Below are 19,913 nucleotides of genomic sequence, written 5' to 3'. Positions count from 1 at the left end.
AAGAGAGGATGGGATGAATTGGGAGATTGGGATTGACACATATACATTACCATGTGTAAAACAGACAGCTAGTGGGAACGTGCTGTATAGTGCAGGGAGCTCAGCTCGGTGCTCTGGGGTGATCTAGATGGGTGGGATGGTTCGGGGTGGGAGGGAGGCCCAAGGGGGAGGCGATATATGTATACATATAGCTGATTCACTTCGTTGTACAGCAGAAACTAACACAACATTGTAAAGCAACTATACCCCAATTAAAAAAAAAAAAAGGAAGTAGATATTAAATGCTTGGAAATAGGCCTTTCTTAGAATTAAAATTCTCCATCACAAGAAAAAATGTGGTTTTTTTCCGGTAATGGAGTTGGTAGGTCACTGAGCAATATGATTAACAAATATCTGATGCCTGTGACTTTTTAATTACAAGAAATCTGTGAGATTTTTTTCTATCACATCAGTTATCTATGGGAAATAGTGTATATATTAATGATGTCTAAAACATTATATAGCCTAACTTGTATTATTGAGCAATTCTTTTCACCCCTGGCCTTACATTTTTCAGCTGAAAAGCAGGGACTGGAACAACTGGTCTCCAAAGCTATTCCTAGTGCTAACATTCTAATTTTGTTTTGTTTTGCTTGACTTTCTGTACAGTTAAGTGTGAGATGTAAGTTAGTTTAAGTCTGTGATGTTTAAATGTACTGTCTCCACCATTATAATGAAAGGAATAAAAAATTTTATCTTTGCAAATGTACTTTTGGAATATGGTTTGTAATATATTTACTTTTTAAAGCCTTGAAAAGCCAGGAGGAAACAAAATGAATATGTGATCCTTATGAGAAATGCCCTCCTTTCTGTACCTGACTGGGTTCAGAATACCTGTGTTGGATGTGGCACCACAGTAATGCTCTTGAGGTTAACAGCCAAGTAAGAAGGTCAATTTGCTGGCAGGTGCCCACCAGGTGCAAGTAGAGGTGGCAGAGCTCCCAGGACCAGCATCAAAAAGGTGGCTTAACTATCCTCTGTTTAGCCATTCTCTTTCAGGTTTTCACAAATAACTAACCTGTAAAGCAGCATGACAGGGGAAAGCCTCTTCTGAGAGCATTCACAGGCCCCTTCATGCTGCTACCCTCACCTCTGAAAAGCATAATGTAAATATACCAATTTAGGAGGCAAAGGATCATCTAACATTGTTTTATTTAATGAAGTCTCCCTTGGGTTAATGACATCCACAGACACCTCCCTCCACCTTACCCCCATTCCTAAAGCTTACAGGAGAGCTACTACATAGCTCAAAACCTGGTCTACAGTCATATTCTTCATTCTCTCCCTATTTTCCTGTTGGCAGTTTTACAAAATCTTTAGGGGGAGTTGGAGGAACCACTAGGGTTTAAGCCCCTACTTCACTCAAAGCCTCGACTCTTGAGTTCTATTCCTCTCAGCACCTTAGGAAGTTCACAGTCAATACTCTCCCTTTGAACTCAGTCACTAAAATGATCTCAAGGCTAAGGGTTAGACAGTAGATCCACTTCATAGGTTAGCTTGCCATGCCTGATTTAGGAAAGTTTTCTTGGCATACAGTTGTAGGTCATTCCTTTCAGAGACAAATTCTGCTTTCTCCCAGTGCCTAACATTACTAAAATCAAAATTTCTCAGAACTTTTCCAGCATTTGGTACATCCATGCTGGGGAGGATTGGCAGAGACACGTTAAATGCACTTGACAGCAATGCCCATTTATTTCATTCAGTATTTAATGGGTATTTGTTATGCACCTGGTATAGGTCTAGAACTGTTTCAGCACTGGAGATACAGCAAGAAAACTATCTCTGCCCCATGGAGCTAGTCCAGAAAAATAGGAAATAAGGCTCAAAACCTTTCAAATGGAGCCTCAGTTGGGTCGAATCAAAGTAAGTTAAAGAAATCTATGTGAAAGTCTTCAATTATATTAAGAATGGCTTGATAAAACACAGGTATAGAAATTTCACTGATTGAAATAAAATTCCAGTAAAGCCCCAGTTCTTGAATCTAATCTAGCATTTGTAACTAGGAAACCAAATGCTAGTCATATTTTTTTCCCTTTTAAATGTTCTCATGAGAAATAAAAACTTACTTCCAAGACTAGAAATAGATGGGAAAGTTTTTTTCAACTTTATTCAGATATAACTGACATATAACATCATGTACCAATAGTTACAGAGAACATAAATAGATCCGTTTTAAGTGCCAACATTGAACCACAGAACATTTCTGTTATATCACTGTTTTACAACTATAAGAAATAACAGAAATGATAAGTCTCCCTCATTGAGTTTTCTATTCACTGTCTCCTTAATTGTACCTCCTTTAATTGTCATCATGGAGTGTCTGGATTTCATAATCCAAGACACTAAGGTGTTTATTTTATACATCACCTCCACACCTAGTATCTTGTATGCTAGATACAAGAATCCAAACATTGTGTCGGTCTGGGAGGAAACGGAAATTCCATAGTTTGTTGAACCCAGAAAATCTTTAGTACATCTCAGATATAAAGTTGTTTAAATACATATAAAGTTCTATAATTGCAGAAGATGCATTTGAGGTTTACACGAAGAGCTTCCATTTCCTTACCATCCTCTCATACCTTAACCCTATGTGATACAGGTTCTATTCCCACCATTCTATGAACAAAAGAGCAGGTGATATACAAGCTGACTTTTAAAAAAAATGTTTCTTTACCTGATTCCAAATGTAACAAAGGTCAATACAGAAAAAAAAAGCACACAAAAATGAAATATAGATAAGCCTATGAACTGTTAGTTAATTTTGACTTATTTCCAACTAATGTCTTTTTAAGTGTATCAATATACTATTTTAATAAAAGTAATGACAAAAGGCATACATCAATTTGGAGTTTGCTTTTTCTACTTACGAATATACCATAATTTCTCATATTTTTTTTTACACTGCTTGCTGCATAGAAATTCATTCCATAAAGCTGCCTATCAAAAACTCTTATACTTCTGCTAGACATTTAAGAGTTTATATTTTGTCCAAAATTATACATCTTTGCTCACAGCTCTGATGATATCTTTGGGATAAACTCTACATGAAACTAGTGGTTTAAAAGTCAGGTCCATTTAAAATTGTAACGCATGAAAAAGTTATGTAAACTAAAACTTTGAGGGTGCTGCCCCCCACCCCACCCCGTCCCCAATATGTTTACACACTGGTTGATGTTTTTATTCTTTGCCAGCTAATACGAAGAGAATGTCAGCTCCTTTGTTTGCTGTTTAATACCGATCATGTTACTTTTCTTTCCTTTTACTAGTCATACAGGTTTACTCACAACTCTACAAATAAATCTTACTCATTCTTAATTTTCCAGCATTGAGAGATTGGTTCACCAGAAAAGTTGTCACTCATCAATTCCTACCCATCCCAACTCTAACGACATTCATTGCTTCCAGAAATATGGTACTTAATGCACCCTTGTCCTTACCCTTTTCATGCATGTATATGTCATCGTCAATAAAACATTTAGTCGTTCGAAGGCAAGGCCGTAGAGTTGAGGCCCAATATGCTAATGGCCCGGTGTTGTTTAATAATTTACCTTCCCAGGGGTGCTCTCCTGGGAATACAGGTGACACTAATTGACTTTAGCAGTTGGGAGAGCAACAGCCAAACCTTACATGTTTTTGAAATCTATCAGGCCATGAGAGGCTTCAGTAGCAGAGGCTCAACCACGGAAATCTCAACTATTGTCCCGAATTATGCCTGACTAATGCCAAAGATTGAGCAAGGGCCCAGGTATCCGGACAGTCTGGAGTGCCCCAGGTCCAGACTGGAGTCCTGAGGGTGTCTGCCCAACAGTGACCAACTGCCTGGGCTCTAGGTTTCTATCTTCAGCTCGATGCGTTTTATTCTTTAATCTAGCGTTCCGGAAAACTGACAATGCTGACCTCGCCAACCCTTGCTTCCTTTCCACCCTTCCTGCATAGGGTGGTAACAGTCTTTACGAACAGGCGGTGAACAAGCCGTTTCTCGCAAACCGCAGCTGTGCTTCCGTGTAGGTCTGCAGAAGGAGGAGCCAGCTACAGCCAGGGTCCAAGAGTGAGGCGTAAAGCGGCCCGCGCACAGGGACTGTTAGACCCTGGCAAGCGCCACGCCCCGCCTGTCCAGGCCTAAGGGCCACCCCCGACACCGAGGCCCCGCCTTACAGCCCGCCTATTGGCCCGGCAGGCCCCGTCCGAAGAGTCACTTCCGCCCTGGGCACGGCCCAGGCCATACCCAGCTGCGTGACCGCGGTTGACGGTTTGTGAGTGTGCGGATTCTTATCTCTGGTAACTGGACTCAGGAAGATCTCTGCTGAGCTGTTTCAGGTTTCTCGCTGATCTCCCGAAAATGACGGCGTCTTGCTCCTGTCGCAAGGCACCCCCCTACCGCTGCGAGGGTCCCTTTTCTTCTAGGTGCTTCTTTGGGATTCTTTTGGTGGCGCTACTGCTCCTGCTTCCCATATCCTCCGGTAAGAGCCTGGAGAGGGTGTCCGCACAGGCGGCGAACTGGAGCGGGTGGGGGGGGGGCAGGCCGGGTCGGGGGGCAGGCCCACTGGAGCCGAGGGTCGGGGGAGCTTTGCTTGGTGGCTCGGGGCGGAGGCGCGGGGCTGAGTCCACCCGAGGTCGTAAGGAGTTAGGGTAGAAGGCGTGGCCCCGGCTCGTACCGTGAGGGGACCCCGGGGGGTGGGGAGCACGTAGTGGCCGCAGAGAAGGCTTGCTTGGTGGCGTGGCTGGAGTTTACCCGGGGCCAAGCTGGGTCTCTAGCAAAAGCTTGCAGGGTGTTTCCGGGACTGATCAAGTCGATAAGGGAGCGCCAACCCGGGGCTGGTGGTGACGGCTTGCTCTTGAGTTGCCCAGGTGCCTGGGGTTGTTGCTAGGCTGGTGCTGTGCTCGTGGGGAGAGTTTGCCCTGTGTTCCCTGGCCGGGATGATGCCTTGTGCCCTGCTGGGCGTGGTTAGGGGAGCCCAGGCCAGGTGTACGCAAGTGTGTGCTTTGAGGAAATGGCCAGCGCAGCCGAGCCGAGTGTGGAACAGGGAAGCTTACTACTTGCTTTAAGTGGGCCTGCGGAGCAGATGTTGTGCCTGTAGCACTCCGGTGAGAGCAGGCTCTGGGAGCCTGGGGTTTAGAGGGTTTGGAAGCGGGCAAGGTGCTTTTGGTAAATAAAGTTAACAGGAAACTTGGTACTCGAGAGCGTATTGATATTGATTTGCAGGTTCTTCTTTTTTTCTTTTTTTTTGCAATAGAGTTATCTTCCTGTTCTCATCCAATACACAGTATTCAGTTCTATTACCGAATGGCTTTTTGGCATTGCTTTCCTTCTTTCTGAAGGTTGGGTCATGTTTGAGGGGATATCCGAAGCAACCTAAAAAACAATGGTAGCCAAATCTACCGAAAAATGAGTATCCTAAGAAATGAACCAGAAATGGTGGTAATCTGGTTTTCTCCTATAGCTCATAAACTAAACCTGAAGGCCCAACCACTAAGTTTGTTTCATGTTTCACAGAAAGCACTTTGAAATACATATATTCTAAAAAAGCATGCTTATTGTATAAAACTTAGGACAACCATTTTTAATACTTTGGTAGATTTCCTTTTGTCTTTATATGTACATATGTTTTCATGCCCAAGTTAATTTTAGGATCCTATTACATATACGGTTTCATTAGCAGCATTCATTCAACAAATACTTGCCTTCTATATGCCAGGTCCTGTACTGGTCCTGAGGATGCACTGGTGAGCAATAACACACCATTCCTATTTTCATGATCGTTATTTCACTATTTGTCTGTCTGCCTACACACCTGAGTATATGCAGGGACTGTGTTTTGCTCACTGTTATACCCCCAGTGCCAGGCACACATCAGGAAATCAAATATTTGCTACAATTTATTGGGAGTGGTAGACAGTAGCCAAAACATAATACTAATGAATATGTTATAACCCAAGAGAAGTACCCAGGAGGAAAGGAGCATGATTCTCTGACAGCGTTTAACAAATGACTGGTGGAAGGGAAGACTTTTCTGCTCATCAAACAGGCCAAACTCTGCCACTTTGCCTTCTGTACTTGCTGTTCCCTTGGCCTTGGGACATTCTCCTGCCTCTAGCATAGTTGGCTCCTTCTTATTCTTCAAATTCACTTGTGATATTATCTTCTCAGAGGGACCTTCTCTGATCCACGATTTCCAGTAGACATACATATTCCAGCTCAATTCCCCCCCTAACTGGTAGTCACTCTCCCAAACTGTTTTCTGTTCTCTCCTCACTAGAATGCAGAGATCTTGGCTGTCTTGTCACACTTGTGATTCCAAGTGCCCAAGTTTTTGCCTAAGTGTCAACACTCTTGTATAACTCTCAAGTACCAGAAAATTAAAGGTAACATTCGGCTGGGGCTTAGAGCCCAGGAAAAACTTCTCTTGCTTCCAGGAGGAAACAAGGGAGCCATGCTTAGGATGGCCTTTCTTTGGTGCCTAAAAAGCTAAGGCAGGAGCAGCTGGGGGTCAATCTATCTTCTCCTGATAGTAGACTCCTCAGGTCTCACCATACTCGTCTTGCTTATTACGGATCATTTTAAGAGTTTATTTCTGTGCCGGAGAGGTGTGGGGAATGGAACAGCAGCGCTAACAAGAAATTAAAAGGAATTTTTTAAAAAGAATAATAATGTTTACAATAGACTTAAAGCTAGAAGTTGAAGGATATGATGAGAACTATTTAAAATAGAGGAAAATAGAGGGACTTCCCTGGTGGTGCAATGGTTAAGAATCTGGGACATGGGTTCAATCCCTGGTCTGGGAAGATCCCACATGCCACGGAGCAACTAAGCCCGTGAGCCACAACTACTGAGCCCGTGTGCCACAACTACTGAAGCCCGTGCACCTAGAGCCTGTGCTCCTCAGCAAGAGAAGCCACCGCAATGAGAAGCCCACACACTGCAATGAAGAGTAGCTTCTGCTCGCTGCAACTAGAGAAAGCCTGTGCGCAGCAACGAAGACCCAGTGCAACCAAAAATAAATGAAAATAAAATAAAAATTTAAAAAATAAAATAGAGGAAAATAGATAAATAAAATGAATAGGACGGGGGCTTCCCTGGTGGCGCAGTGGTTGAGAATCTGCCTGCTAATGCAGGGGACACGGGTTCGAGCCCTGGTCTGGGAAGATCCCACATGCCGCGGAGCAACTAGGCCCGTGAGCCACAACTACTGAGCCTGCGCGTCTGGAGCCTGTGCTCCGCAACAAGAGAGGCCGCGCTAGTGAAAAGGCCCGCGCACCGCGATGAAGAGTGGCCCCCGCTTGCCGCAACTAGAGGAAGCCCTCGTACAGAAACGAAGACCCAACACAGCCAAAAATAAATATAAAAATAAATAAATAAATAAAAGAGCCTTCCCTAAATTAAAAAAAAAGAAAGAAAGAAAGAAAGAAAAGCAGCTTCAGTATAAAAAAAAAAAAAATGAATAGGACGTATTGTGGAAGGTAACAAAACTAGAAATGGAGGAAAAACAAGGTGAAGTTTAAGGCTGAAAGGTAAAATCAGTATAGGTGGGAAACATAGATGAGGTACAAATGAGAACTTACTATACTGGGCAGGGAAAGTATGTGGATAAAATAAATATTTCACTGAAGCAGCTCATGAGGAGAAGGTTTTGTAAGTGGGCAGTGTGTGCTTGGGAGGCTTGCCATCTCAGAGGTAGTTGCCAAATGGTAGGGGATCACAGAAGGGACCAGTCTCATTCCTCCAGAATGGGTCTGCTTTTTGGAACAAAACCTACAATTTCCTTTTATGGGTGGTCTCTTCTGCCTGTTTTAGGTCTTTTCTTTGTTCCTAATGAAAGAAGCCAAGATCAATAAGTGCTTACACAGTAGTTTCTTACTCTACATATTACAGTGCAGGGAGAACAGTCCTTATCTGGTCAGTTGCTAGGTTACATATACTGGGAGATATGAGACAAAAGAAATTAGGTGGTCAAATATTTCTCCAGTGCATAATGCTTTAAGATGATTATTTTCAATATTAGATTCATTATACTATATTCTTTACCATTGGTTTGTTTGACAGCAGTGGTTCTTTGAGAACCAAAGTTTTTTGAATAGCAGCTATGAGGGACATACTGTGTGAGGTGTTGTGGCCACATGGATGGCTGGAGTCCACTGGTGAGCTGAGAGATCCATGCAGAGGAGAGTCCAAGAGAAGGAGACTGGTCACTGCCTCCCCAGGAGAAGCAGAAAGTACTTCCCAGAGGAGATGTTGAGTGGATTAAGTCAAGGAAGACAAGAGTTGAACAGGAGTTGCTCCTGAGCAGGAGGAAGGGTGTTCAGAGCAGAGGGAGCATTGTGAGCAAAGGCTCAGAGATGTGGCACAGCTCAGGGCAGTCATGGACTGCCTAGTTACCCTGTGTGGCAGCAGTAGAGCAAAGGAGGCAAGAGGAAGGCAGTGGTGTAGATCACAGAGTGAATCATTGTGAAAAGAACAGGATAGGTAGCAATGAACAACCATCATAATAAAAATCACCTGTTGTTTTTGGGCACCTTGACTTGACTTAGCAGAATGCAAATCTAAACTAGGGTTGCTTTAATTTCTCTAGGCTCAGTATAAGACCATTTCTTGAGGACTAAATTGCAGACAGAGTGTATTGGTGTAACCATGCAAGGGTTCCAGTTTAGAGACAGTGATGGGAAATGGTGTTGGCAGTAGAACTAGGCTGCCTGGCTTCACTCCTGGGTCTGGTACTTTCTGGGAATGTATTCTTAAGCAAGTTACTTCATGGCTCAGATTGCTCATCTTAAAGAGGGTGAAATAGTACCTAACTCATAGGATGTTTATGAAGAGTAAGTTAGTTAAAAAGGACTTAAAATATAGTTGGTACAGGTAGTGCTTAAATGTGCTATTTCCAAAATAATTAATATCATCTCTTTTGTTGTTAGAAACAAGTTCTGGGATCTTTCATACCATACTTTAGGAGAAAAATGTAACCCACAGTATTTGGAGTTCTCCTTTGAGAAAGTTAAAATGCCATTTCTAGTCATAGCAGTAGTGGAGAATGGGTTCAAATAAATAAAGCACAAATATTTTGACTTAAAAAAAAACTCTGATAACGGGAAACATCTGTAACTAAACCAATGGAAAAAATTTGAGGAAAGGCATACAAAAGCAAAGAAAAATGATGATTTGTAGATATCTCTGGAACAGGTTGGCTGAACAGTACAAAGAATTTGAATTTTGATCCAAGAGTTTATGGAACTGATAACAGTGCTCCTTCAGCTCTGGCACTAGGAACTAGAAATGCAGTGAAGAATGAGACATGGTCCTTAAGGTTACAGTCTCCTAGGGAGTGTAAACAATGAACAATCACAGTATGAAAATTGCTACGAAAGAAGTAAATTGGGGCTCATGAGGACACTTAACTGACTTTTTGGGTGAGAGATGTTAAGAGCCTCCAGGAAGAAGTGGAATCTGAGATAAAACTGAAGGATGAGTGGGTGGGAGGAATGGCAGGGTCTCTGGTCAAAGCTGAAGTAATATGATGCATGGAAGTCTAGAGCGCTACAGTAAGTTGAGTAATTTAATGGGCACTACTAGTGGAATTGAATGTGGCTTAGAAGAGTGTGCAAGAGTGAGCAGATATTAAAGCTCTGTTAGCCATGTCATGGAGTCTTAGACATTATCATGAGGGAAACAGGGAGCCATTGAAACGTATCTGACTTGGAAGGGCCTTGGTCCTAATATCATATCAGTATTACTCTGGTGGCAGTGTGAAAATGAACCGAATGAAAGGTGGCAAGACCAGTAAGGAGACCTATTCAGAAACTCTTGTAGCAATCCAGATAAGAAATGATAGTGGCTTGAATTAGAAGTAAAGGTGGAAACAGAGAGAGGGAACAGGCATTTCAGTTGTGGAAACCATGTATCTTGTTTGCTGGCTTCATTATGTTATTTGAGATAGGGTGACACATTCCAAGTAGAGCTGTGGGGAGGAAGTTGAACACATAGACTTGGCACCCCAGCTAAGATCTAGGATGGAGAGAGGGATTTGGGAGGCAGCTCTCATCAGTTGTAATGATGTCATGAGAGTATACATTCTGACCCAGGGGGATTTGCAGAATGAAAATAAGGAGAGCTCGTAGAATAACCCATGAGGAACATCACATTATGCAATCAGACAGAGAAGGAAGAGCAGCCAGAGGACAGGCTGAAAACCAGGCTGGTTTGCTACCTGGAAACCAAGGAAAAGAGCTTTTTAGGCACAAGAGAGCAAAGAGAGAATGAACAATAGCTCCAGATGTTATAGACAGGGTAATTAAAATTACTGAGGGAAAGAGTGTTAGGATGAATTTACTTAGAAGGAGGCTACTTAATTACTTCGAACATGATTTGTGTGATTTTTTTATAGGCCTAGAAATGAGTGGAATGTGAGAAATAAAATTGACAGGTATAGATGTTAGAGCCTCCATTTTGAGGAAGCAAAGAAAATTTAAAAATAGGTTGTGTAGAGTGAGAAAAGGGGAAGATTCGTCAGGTTTCATTGAGGTTCCGGTTTGGGTCAGAGACCATGATTTTCTAAAGGTACCACCTGGGCAGGGGTGTGGATGTGTGCTTATGTCAGAGAGTTATTTTTAATTTTTGCAAGCAGGTAGAGAGTGCTTGCATAATTTTTGTAAGTGTAGAGAAGGTGAACAGTTTTCTTGATCCATATTAGAGACTATTTCACCTTCCTGAAACTCATCTGGAAAATTGGGGAATTTTCTGAATGCAGCCTATCATATAATATAATGGCATCTGTTATTAAAGTATAGCATTGCAGCCTAATAATAATTATATTGTAAACTCTCTAGAAAAAAACTCAGTCCAGATACTATTTTTCTGATGCTGGGAATGTTTAGTTTGAAAATCCTCATAGGAAAAAAGAATTCAGTATTCTGAGCAAGAGAAGAAGATATTTGATTATAAAACAAGTATGATATTGGACCCAGTTATTACAGTGTATAAAGCTTGTAATCAACTGATTGCCAAAGCAAATGTTCTAAACTGCACATTGTTGAAGGCATGTCTTTCGTGATGCATGTTATTGGGAAGAAATACTTCAAGTTAGTTGAATAGATTGAACCATCCAGTTGACATTTCTTTTTCATACACAGCACTGTATGTGAGAGTCATATTAGGAATTCTCTCTTCTTTTTATACCTTCAAGATAGTTACTGAGGGCTTCCCTGGTGGCGCAGTGGTTAAGAATCCGCCTGCCATTGCAGGGGACATAGGTTCGAGCCCTGGTCCAGGAAGATCCCACGTGCCACGGATCAACTAAGCCCCTGCGCCACAACTACTGAGCCTGCGCTCTAGAGCCCATGAGCCACAGCTACTGAGCCCACGTGCCGCAACTACTGAAGCCAGCACGCTTAGAGCCTGTGCTCTGCAACAAGAGAAGCCACCGCAATGAGAAGCCTGCGCACTCCAATGACGAGTAGCCCCCACTTGCTGCAACTAGAGAAAGCCTGTGTGCAGCCATGAAGACCCAAAACAGCCAGAAATAAAAAAATAAATAAAGTAAATAAATTTATTTTAAAAAAAGACCGTTACTGAAATTGAATGCATAAAACAAAGAACCCTTGCATAATTTAATCACATGCATGCTGTTACTTGATTTCTTTCTTGGTGCTTCCAGGATATTCTAGAATGATACGTGTTTTTACCTAAAATGGAATTATATAGCATTTCTAGCCCATTTTCTTTCCTAATGTAAAATGAGAATGTATGGCTCAGGGTATTCAGTAAATTTAATGTTATTAATAAAATTCAACTCTTTACTAATATTTTAAAAAATGCTTTTAATAACTCTGGCTTTTTGTTTGTTTTTTGCTTTTGCCTTGTTTTGGGCAGTTGATTGAGGAGCATTCAGGTAACAAGATCAGCATAGTGGAAATGTTCAAAACATTTGCTAAATGCTGAAACAATTTCAGCACATGATGTAAATGGAATTTTGGACAGTGTATTGAGACAGGAGTTTAGAATATAGAATAAGATGTAAAATATTTCACTTGTTTAGATTTCTCTCTTGACCAGTCTCAATCTGAAGACCAAGATCCAGGGAGTTAGAAAGAAAAAGTTCCTCAGGGACCAGAATAGGTCTCTCTCGTTTCTCCTTAGGTTCTTTTTATTTTTTATTTTTTTAACAACTTTATTAGAGTATAGTTGCTTTACAATGGTGTGTTACTTTCTGCTTTATAACAAAATGAATCAGCTGTACATATACATATATCCCCATATGTCCTCCGTCTTGCGTCTCCCTCCCACCCTCCCTATCCCACCCCTCTAGATGGTCACAAAGCACCGAGCTGATCTCCCTGTGCTATGCGGCTGCTTCCCACTAGCTATCTGTTTTACATTTGGTAGAGTATATATGTCCGTGCCACTCTCTCACTTCATCCCAGCTTACCCTTCCCCCTCCCCGTGTCCTCAAAGCCATTCTCTACATCTGCGTCTTTATTCCTTTCCTGCCCCTAGGTTCTTCAGAACCATTTTTTTTTCTTTAGATTCCATATATGTGTTAGCATACGGTATTTGTTTTTCTCTTTCTGACTTACTTCACTCTGTATGACAGTCTCTAGGTCCATCCAGCTCAGTACAAGTAACTCAGTTTTGTTTCATTTTATGGCTGAGTAATATTCCATTGTATATATGTGCCACATCTTCTTTATCCATTCATCTGTCAATGGGCACTTAGGTTGCTTCCATGTCCTGGCTATTGTAAATAGAGCTGCAATGAACATGTGGTATATGACTCTTTTTGAATTATGGTTTTCTCAGGGTATATGCCCAGTAGTGGGATTGCTGGGTTGTATGGTAGTTATATTTTTAGTTTTTTAAGGAACCTCCATACTGTTCTCCATAGTGGCTGTATCAATTTACATGCCCACCAACAGTGCAAGAGGGTTCCCTTTTCAACACACCCTCTCCAGCATTTATTGTTTGTAGATTTTTTTGATGATGGCCATTCTGACTGATGTGAGGTGATACCTCATTGTAGTTTTGATTTGCATTTCTCTAATGATTAGTGACGTTGAGCATCCTTTCATGTGTTTGTTGGCAATCTGTATATCTTCTTTGGAGAAGTGTCTATTTAGGTCTTCTGCCCATTTTTGGATTGGGTTGTTTGTTTTTTTTATGTTGAGCTGCATGAGCTGCTTGTAAATTTTGGAGATTAATCCTTTGTCAGTTGCTTCATTTGCAAATATTTTCTCCCATTCTTAGGGTTGTCTTTTCGTCTTCTTTATGGTTTCCTTTGCTGTGAAAAAGCTCTTAAGTTCAATTAGGTCCCATTTGTTTATTTTTGTTTTTATTTCCATTACTCTAGGAGGTGGGTCAAAAAGGATCTTGCTGTGATTTATGTCATAGAGTGTTCTGCCTATGTTTTCCTCAAGAGTTTTATAGTGTGTGGCCTTACATTTAAGTCTTTAATTCATTTTGTGTTTATTTTTGTGTATGGTGTTAGGGAGTGACCTAATTTCATTCTTTTCCATGTAGCGGTCCAGTTTTCCCAGCACCACTTATTGAAGAGGGTGTCTTTTCTCCATTGTATAGTCTTGCCTCCTTTATCAAAGATAAGGTGACCATATGTGAGTGGGTTTATCTCTGGGCTTTCTATCCTGTTCCATTGATCTATATTTCTGTTTCTGTGCCAGTAATATACTGTCTTGATTACTGTAGCTTTGTAGTATAGTCTGAAGTCCAGAAGCCGGATTCCTCCAGCTCTGTTTTTCTTTCTCAAGATTGGCTGGCTATTTGGGGTGTTTTGTGTTTCCATACAAATTGTGAAATTTTTTGTTCTAGTTCTGTGAAAGAGGCCAATGGTAGTTTGATAGGGATTGCATTAAATCTGTAGATCGCTTTAGGTAGTAGAGTCATTTTCACAATGTTGATTCTTCCAATCCAAGAACATGGTATATCTCTCCATCTGTTTGTATCATCTTTAATTTCTTTCATCAGTGTCTTATAGTTTTCTGCATACAGGTCTTTTGTCTCCTTAGGTAGGTTTATTCCTAGGTATTTTATTCTTTTTGTTGCAACGGTAAATGGGAGTGTTTCCTTAATTTCTCTTCCAGATTTTTCATCATTAGTGTATAGAAATGCCAGAGATTTCTGTGCATTAGTCTTGTATCCTGCTACTTAACCAAATTCATTGATTAGCTCTACTAGTTTTCTGGTCTCATCTTTAGGATTCTCTATGTATAGTGTCATCTGAAAACAGTGACAGCTTTAATTCTTTTCCAATTTGGATTCCTTTTATTTCTTTTTCTTCTCTGATTGCTGTGGTTAAAACTTCCAAAACTATGTTGAATAATAGTGGTGAGAATGGGCAACCTTGTCTTGTTCCTGATCTTAGTGGAAATGGTTTCAGTTTTTCACCATTGAGAACGATGTTGGCTGTGGGTGTGTCCTATATGACCTTTATTATGTTGAGGTAAGTTCCCTCTATGCCTACTTTCTGGAGGGTTTTTATCATAAATGGGTGTTGAATTTTCTCAAAAGCTTTTTCTGCATCTATTGAGATGATCATATGGTTTTTCTCCTTCAATTTGTTAATATGGTTTATCACATTGATTGATTTGCATATATTGAAGAATCCTTGCATTCCTGGGATAAACCCCACTTGATCATGGTGTATGATCCTTTTAATGTGCTGTTGGATTCTGTTTGCTAGTATTTTGTTGAGGATTTTTGCATCTATGTTCATCAGTGATATTGGCCAGTAGTTTTCTTTCTTTGTGACATCTTTGTCTGATTTTGGTATCAGGGTGATGGTGGCTTGGTAGAATGAGTTTGGGAGTGTTCCTCCCTCTGCAATATTTTGGAAGAGTTTGAGAAGGATAGGTGTTAGCTCTTCTCTAAATGTTTGATAGAATTCGCCTGTGAAGCCGTCTGCTCCTGGGCTTTTGTTTGTTGGAAGATTTTTACTCACCATCTCAATTTCAGTGCTTGTGATTGGTCTGTTTATATTTTGTATTTCTGGTTCAGTCTCGGAAGGTTGTGCTTATCTAAGAATTTGTCCATTTCTTCCAGGTTGTCCATTTTATTGGCATATAGTTGCTTGTAGTAATCTCTCATGATCCTTTGTATTTCTTCAGTGTCAGTTGTTACTTCTCCTTTTTCATTTCTAATTATGTTGATTTGAGCCTTCTCCCTTTTTTTCTTGATGACTCTGTCTAATGGTTTCTCAATTTTGTTTATCTTCTGAAAGAACAAGCTTTTAGTTTTATTGATCTTTGCTATCTTTTCCTTCATTTCTTTTTCATTTATTTCTGATCTGATCTTTATGATTTCTTTCCTTCTGCTAACTTTGGGGGTTTTTTTGTTCTTCTTTCTCTAATTGCTTTAGGTGTAAGGTGAAGTTGTTTATTTGAGATGTTTCTTGTTTCTTGAGGTCGGATTGTATTGCTATAAACTTCCCTCTTAGCTCTGCTTTTGCTGCATCCCATAGGTTTTGGGTCATCGTGTTTTCATTGTGATTTTTTTTTTTTATTTTGGCTGTGTTGGGTGTTCGTTTCGTGTGAGGGCTTTCTCTAATTGTGGCAAGCAGGGGCCACTCTTCATCGCGGTGCGTGGGCCTTTCACTATTGCGGCCTCTCTTGTTGCGGGGCACAGGCTCCAGACGCACAGGTCAGTAGTTGTGTCTCACGGGCCTAGTTGCTCCGCGGCCTGTGGGATCTTCCCAGACCAGGGTTCAAACCCGTGTCCCCTGCATTGGGAGGCAGATTCTCAACCACTGCGCCACCAGGGAAGCCCCTTCATTGTGATTTTTTTCTAAGAATTTTTTTTCCCCAGGAAGATTTTTTTTTTAACATCTTTATTGGAGTATAATTGCTTTACAATGGTGTGTTAGTTTCTGCTTTATAACAAAGTGAATCAGTTATACATATACGTATGTTCCCATATCTCTTCCCTCTTGCGTCTCTTTGCATCCCTCCCTCCCACCCTCCCTATCCCACCCCTCTAGGTGGTCACAAAGCACCGAGCTGATCTCCCTGTGCTATGCGGCTGCTTCCCACTAGCTATCTATTTTACGTTTGGTAGTGTATATATGTCCATGCCACTCTCTCACTTTGTCCCAGCTTACCCTTCCCCCTCCCCATATCCTCTAGTCCATTCTCTAGTAGGTCTGTGTCTTTATTCCCGTCTTGCCCCTAGGTTCTTCATGACCTTTTTTTTTTCTTAGATTCCATATATATGTGTTCCATATGGTATTTGTTTTTCTCTTTCTGACTTACTTCACTCTGTATGACAGACTCTAGGTCCATCCACCTCACTACAAATAACTCAATTTCGTTTCATTTTATGGCTGAGTAATATTCCACTGTATATGTGTGCCACATCTTCTTTATCCATTCATCTGTTGATGGACACTTAGGTTGCTTCTATGTCCTGGCTATTGTGAATAGAGCTGCAATGAACATGTGGTATATGACTCTTTTTGAATTATGGTTTTCTCAGGGTATATGCCCAGTGGTGGGATTGCTGGGTCGTATGGTAGTTCTATTTTTAGTTTTTTAAGGAACCTCCATACTGTTCTCCATATTAGCTGTGTCAATTTACATTCCTACAAACAGTGCAAGAGGGTTCCCTTTTCTCCACACCGTCTCCAGCATTTATTGTTTCTAGATTTTTTGATGATGGCCATTCTGACCGGTGTGAGGTGATTTCTCATTATAGTTTTGATTTGCATTTCTCTAATGATTAATGATGTTAAGCATTCTTTCATGTGTTTGTTGGAAATCTGTATATCTTCTCTGGAGAAGTGTCTATTTAGGTCTTCTGCCCATTTTTGGATTGGGTTGTTTGTTTTATTATATTGAGCTGCATGAGCTGCTTGTAAATTTTGGAGATTAATCCTTTGTCAGTTGCTTCATTTGCAAATATTTTCTCCCATTCTGAGGGTTGTCTTTTGGTCTTGTTTATGGTTTCCTTTGCTGTGCAAAAGCTTTTAAGTTTAATTAGGTCCCATTTGTTTATTTTTGTTTTTATTTCCTTTTCTCTAGGAGGTGGGTCTAAAAGGATCTTGCTGTGATTTATGTCATAGAATGTTCTGCCTATGTTTTCCTCTAAGAGTTTGATAGTGTCTGCTCTTACATTTAGATCTTTAATCCATTTTGAGTTTATTTTTGTGTATGGTGTTAGGGAGTGTTCTAATTTCATACTTTTACGTGTAGCTGTCCTATTGAAGAGGCTGTCTTTATTGAAGAGGCTTATTGAAGAGGCTGTCTTTTCTCCACTGTGTATTCTTGCCTCCTTTATCAAAGATAAGGTGACCATATGTGCATGGGTTTATCTCTGGGCTTTCTATCCTGTTCCATTGATGTATATTTTTTTGTGTGTGCCAGTACCATACTGTCTTGATTACTGTAGCTTTGTAGTATAGTCTGAAGTCAGGGAGCCTGATTCCTCCAGCTCCATTTTTTGTTCTCAAGATTGCTTTGGCTATTCGGGGTCTTTTGTGTTTCCATACAAATTGTGAATTTTTTTGTTCTAGTTCTGTGAAAAATGCCAGTGGTAGTTTGATAGGGATTGCATTAAATCTGTAGATTGCTTTGGGTAGTATAGTCATTTTCACAATGTGGTTTCTTCCAATCCAAGAACATGGTATATCTCTCCATCTGTTTGTATCATCTTTAATTTCTTTCATCGGTGTCTTATAATTTTCTGCATACAGGTCTTTTATCTCCTTAGTTAGGTTTATTCCTAGATTTTTTATTCTTTTTGTTGCAATGGTAAATGGGAGTGTTTTCTTAATTTCACTCAGATTTTTCATCATTAGTGTATAGGAATGCCAGAGATTTCTGTGCATTAATTTTGTATCCTGCAACTTTACCAAATTCATTGATTAGCTCTAGTAGTGTTCTGATAGCATCTTTAGGATTCTCTGTGTTTAGTATCGTGTCATCTGCAAACAGTGACAGCTTTACTTCTTCTTTTCCAATTTGGATTACTTTTATTTATTTTTCTTCTCTGATTGCTGTGGCTAAAACTTCCAAAACTATGTTGAATAATAGTGGTGAGAGTGGGCAACCTTGTCTTGTTCCTGATCTTAGTGGAAATGGTTTCAGTATTTCACTATTGAGGACAGTGTTGGCTGTGGGTTTGTCATATATGGCCTTTATTATGTTGAGGAAAGTTCCCTCTATGCCTACTTTCTTCAGGGTTTTTATCATAAATGGGTGCTGAATTTTGTCGAAAGCTTTCTCTGCATCGATTGAGATGATCATATGGTTTTTCTCCTTCAATTTGTTAATATGGTGTATTACATTGATGATTTGCGTATATTGAAGAATCTTTGCATTCCTGGAATAAACCCCACTTGGTCATGGTGTATGATCCTTTTAATATGCTGCTGGATTCTGTTTGCTAGTATTTTGTTGAGGATTTTTGCATCTATGTTCATCAGTGATATTGGCCAGTAGTTTTCTATCTTTGTGACATCTTTGTCTGATTTTGGTATCAGGGTGATGGTGGCCTCATAGAATGAGTTTGGGAGTGTTCCTCCCTCTGCTATATTTTGGAAGAGTTTGAGAAGGGTAGGTGTCAGCTCTTCTCTAAATGTTTGATACAATGCGCCTGTGAAGCCATGTGGTCCTGGGCTTTTGTTTGTTGGAAGATTTTTAATCACAGTTTCAATTTTAGTGCTTGTGATTGGTGTATTCATATTTTCTCTTTCTTCCTGGTTCAGTCTCGGCAGGTTGTGCTTATCTAAGAATTTGTCCATTTCTTCCAGGTTGTCCATTTTATTGGCATAGAGTTGTTTGTAATAATCTCTCATGATCCTTTGTATTTCTCCAGTGTCAGTTGTTACTTCTCCTTTTTCATTTCTAATTCTATTGTTTTGAGTCTTCTCCCTTTTTTTCTTGATGTGTCTGGCTAATGGTTTATCAATTTTATTTATCTTCTCAAAGAACCAGCTTTTAGTTTTATTGATCTTTGCTATCGTTTCCTTCATTTCTTTTTCATTTATTTCTGATCTGATATTTAAGATTTCTTTCCTTCTGCTAACTTTGGGGGTTTTTTGTTCTTCTTTCTCTAATTGCTTTAGGTGCAAGGTGAGGTTGTTTATTTGAGATGTTTCCTGTTTCTTAAGGTAGGATTGTATTGCTATAGACTTCCAACTTAGAACTGCTTTTGCTGCATCCCATAGATTTTGGGTCGTCGAGTCTCCCTTGTCATTTGTTTCTAGGTTGTTTTGATTTTCTCTTTCATTTCTTCAGTGATAACTTGGTTATTAAGTAGTGTATTATTTCACCTCCCTGTGTTTGTATTTTTTACTGATCTTTTCCTGTAATTGATATCTAGTCTCATAACATTGTGGTCAGAAAAGATACTTGATACGATTTCAATTTTCTTAAATTTACCAAGGCTTGATTTGTGACCCAAGATATGATGTATCCTGGAGAATGTTCCAGGAGCACTTGAGAAAAAAGTGTATTCTGGTTTTTTTGGATGGAATGTCCAATAAATATCAATGAAGTCCATCTTGTTTAATGTATCCTTTAAAGCTTGTGTTTCCTTATTTATTTTCATTTTGGATGATCTGTCCATTGGTGAAAGTGGGGTGTTAAAAGTCCCCTGCTATGATTGTGTTACTGTCGATTTCCCCTTTTATGGCTGTTAGTATTTGCCTTATGTATTGAGGTGCTCCTATGTTGGGTGCATAAATATTTACAATTGTTATATCTTCTTCTTGGATTGATCCCTTGATCATTATGTAGTGTCCTTCTTTGTCTCTTGAAATAATCTTTATTTTAAAGTCTATTTTGTCTGATATGAGAATTGCTACTCCAGCTTTCTTTAGATTTCCATTTGCATGGAATATCTTTTTCCATCCCCTCACTTTCAGTCTGTATGCGTCCCTCGG

At 40.2% G+C, this 19,913-nt stretch overlaps 1 protein-coding gene across 3 annotated transcripts in view; it reads left to right on the top strand.

Moving 5' to 3' along the window:
* The first annotated feature begins 4,230 nt into the window (after positions 1-4,230).
* LOC137762947 (membrane cofactor protein-like) overlaps positions 4,231-19,913 on the top strand; it is a 62,287-nt gene continuing 46,604 nt past the window's right edge. For all 3 annotated transcript variants that reach the window (XM_068541521.1, XM_068541519.1, XM_068541520.1), the window contains exon 1: positions 4,231-4,499. In XM_068541521.1, the coding sequence (XP_068397622.1) occupies positions 4,379-4,499 (121 nt within the window). In that variant the 5' untranslated portion in view covers positions 4,231-4,378. The remainder of the gene's footprint in view (positions 4,500-19,913) is intronic.

The sequence above is a fragment of the Eschrichtius robustus genome, chromosome 3 (assembly GCF_028021215.1).
Source record: "Eschrichtius robustus isolate mEscRob2 chromosome 3, mEscRob2.pri, whole genome shotgun sequence".
Lineage (NCBI taxonomy): Eukaryota > Metazoa > Chordata > Mammalia > Artiodactyla > Eschrichtiidae > Eschrichtius > Eschrichtius robustus.
This window is presented reverse-complemented; position numbering and strand designations above follow the sequence as displayed.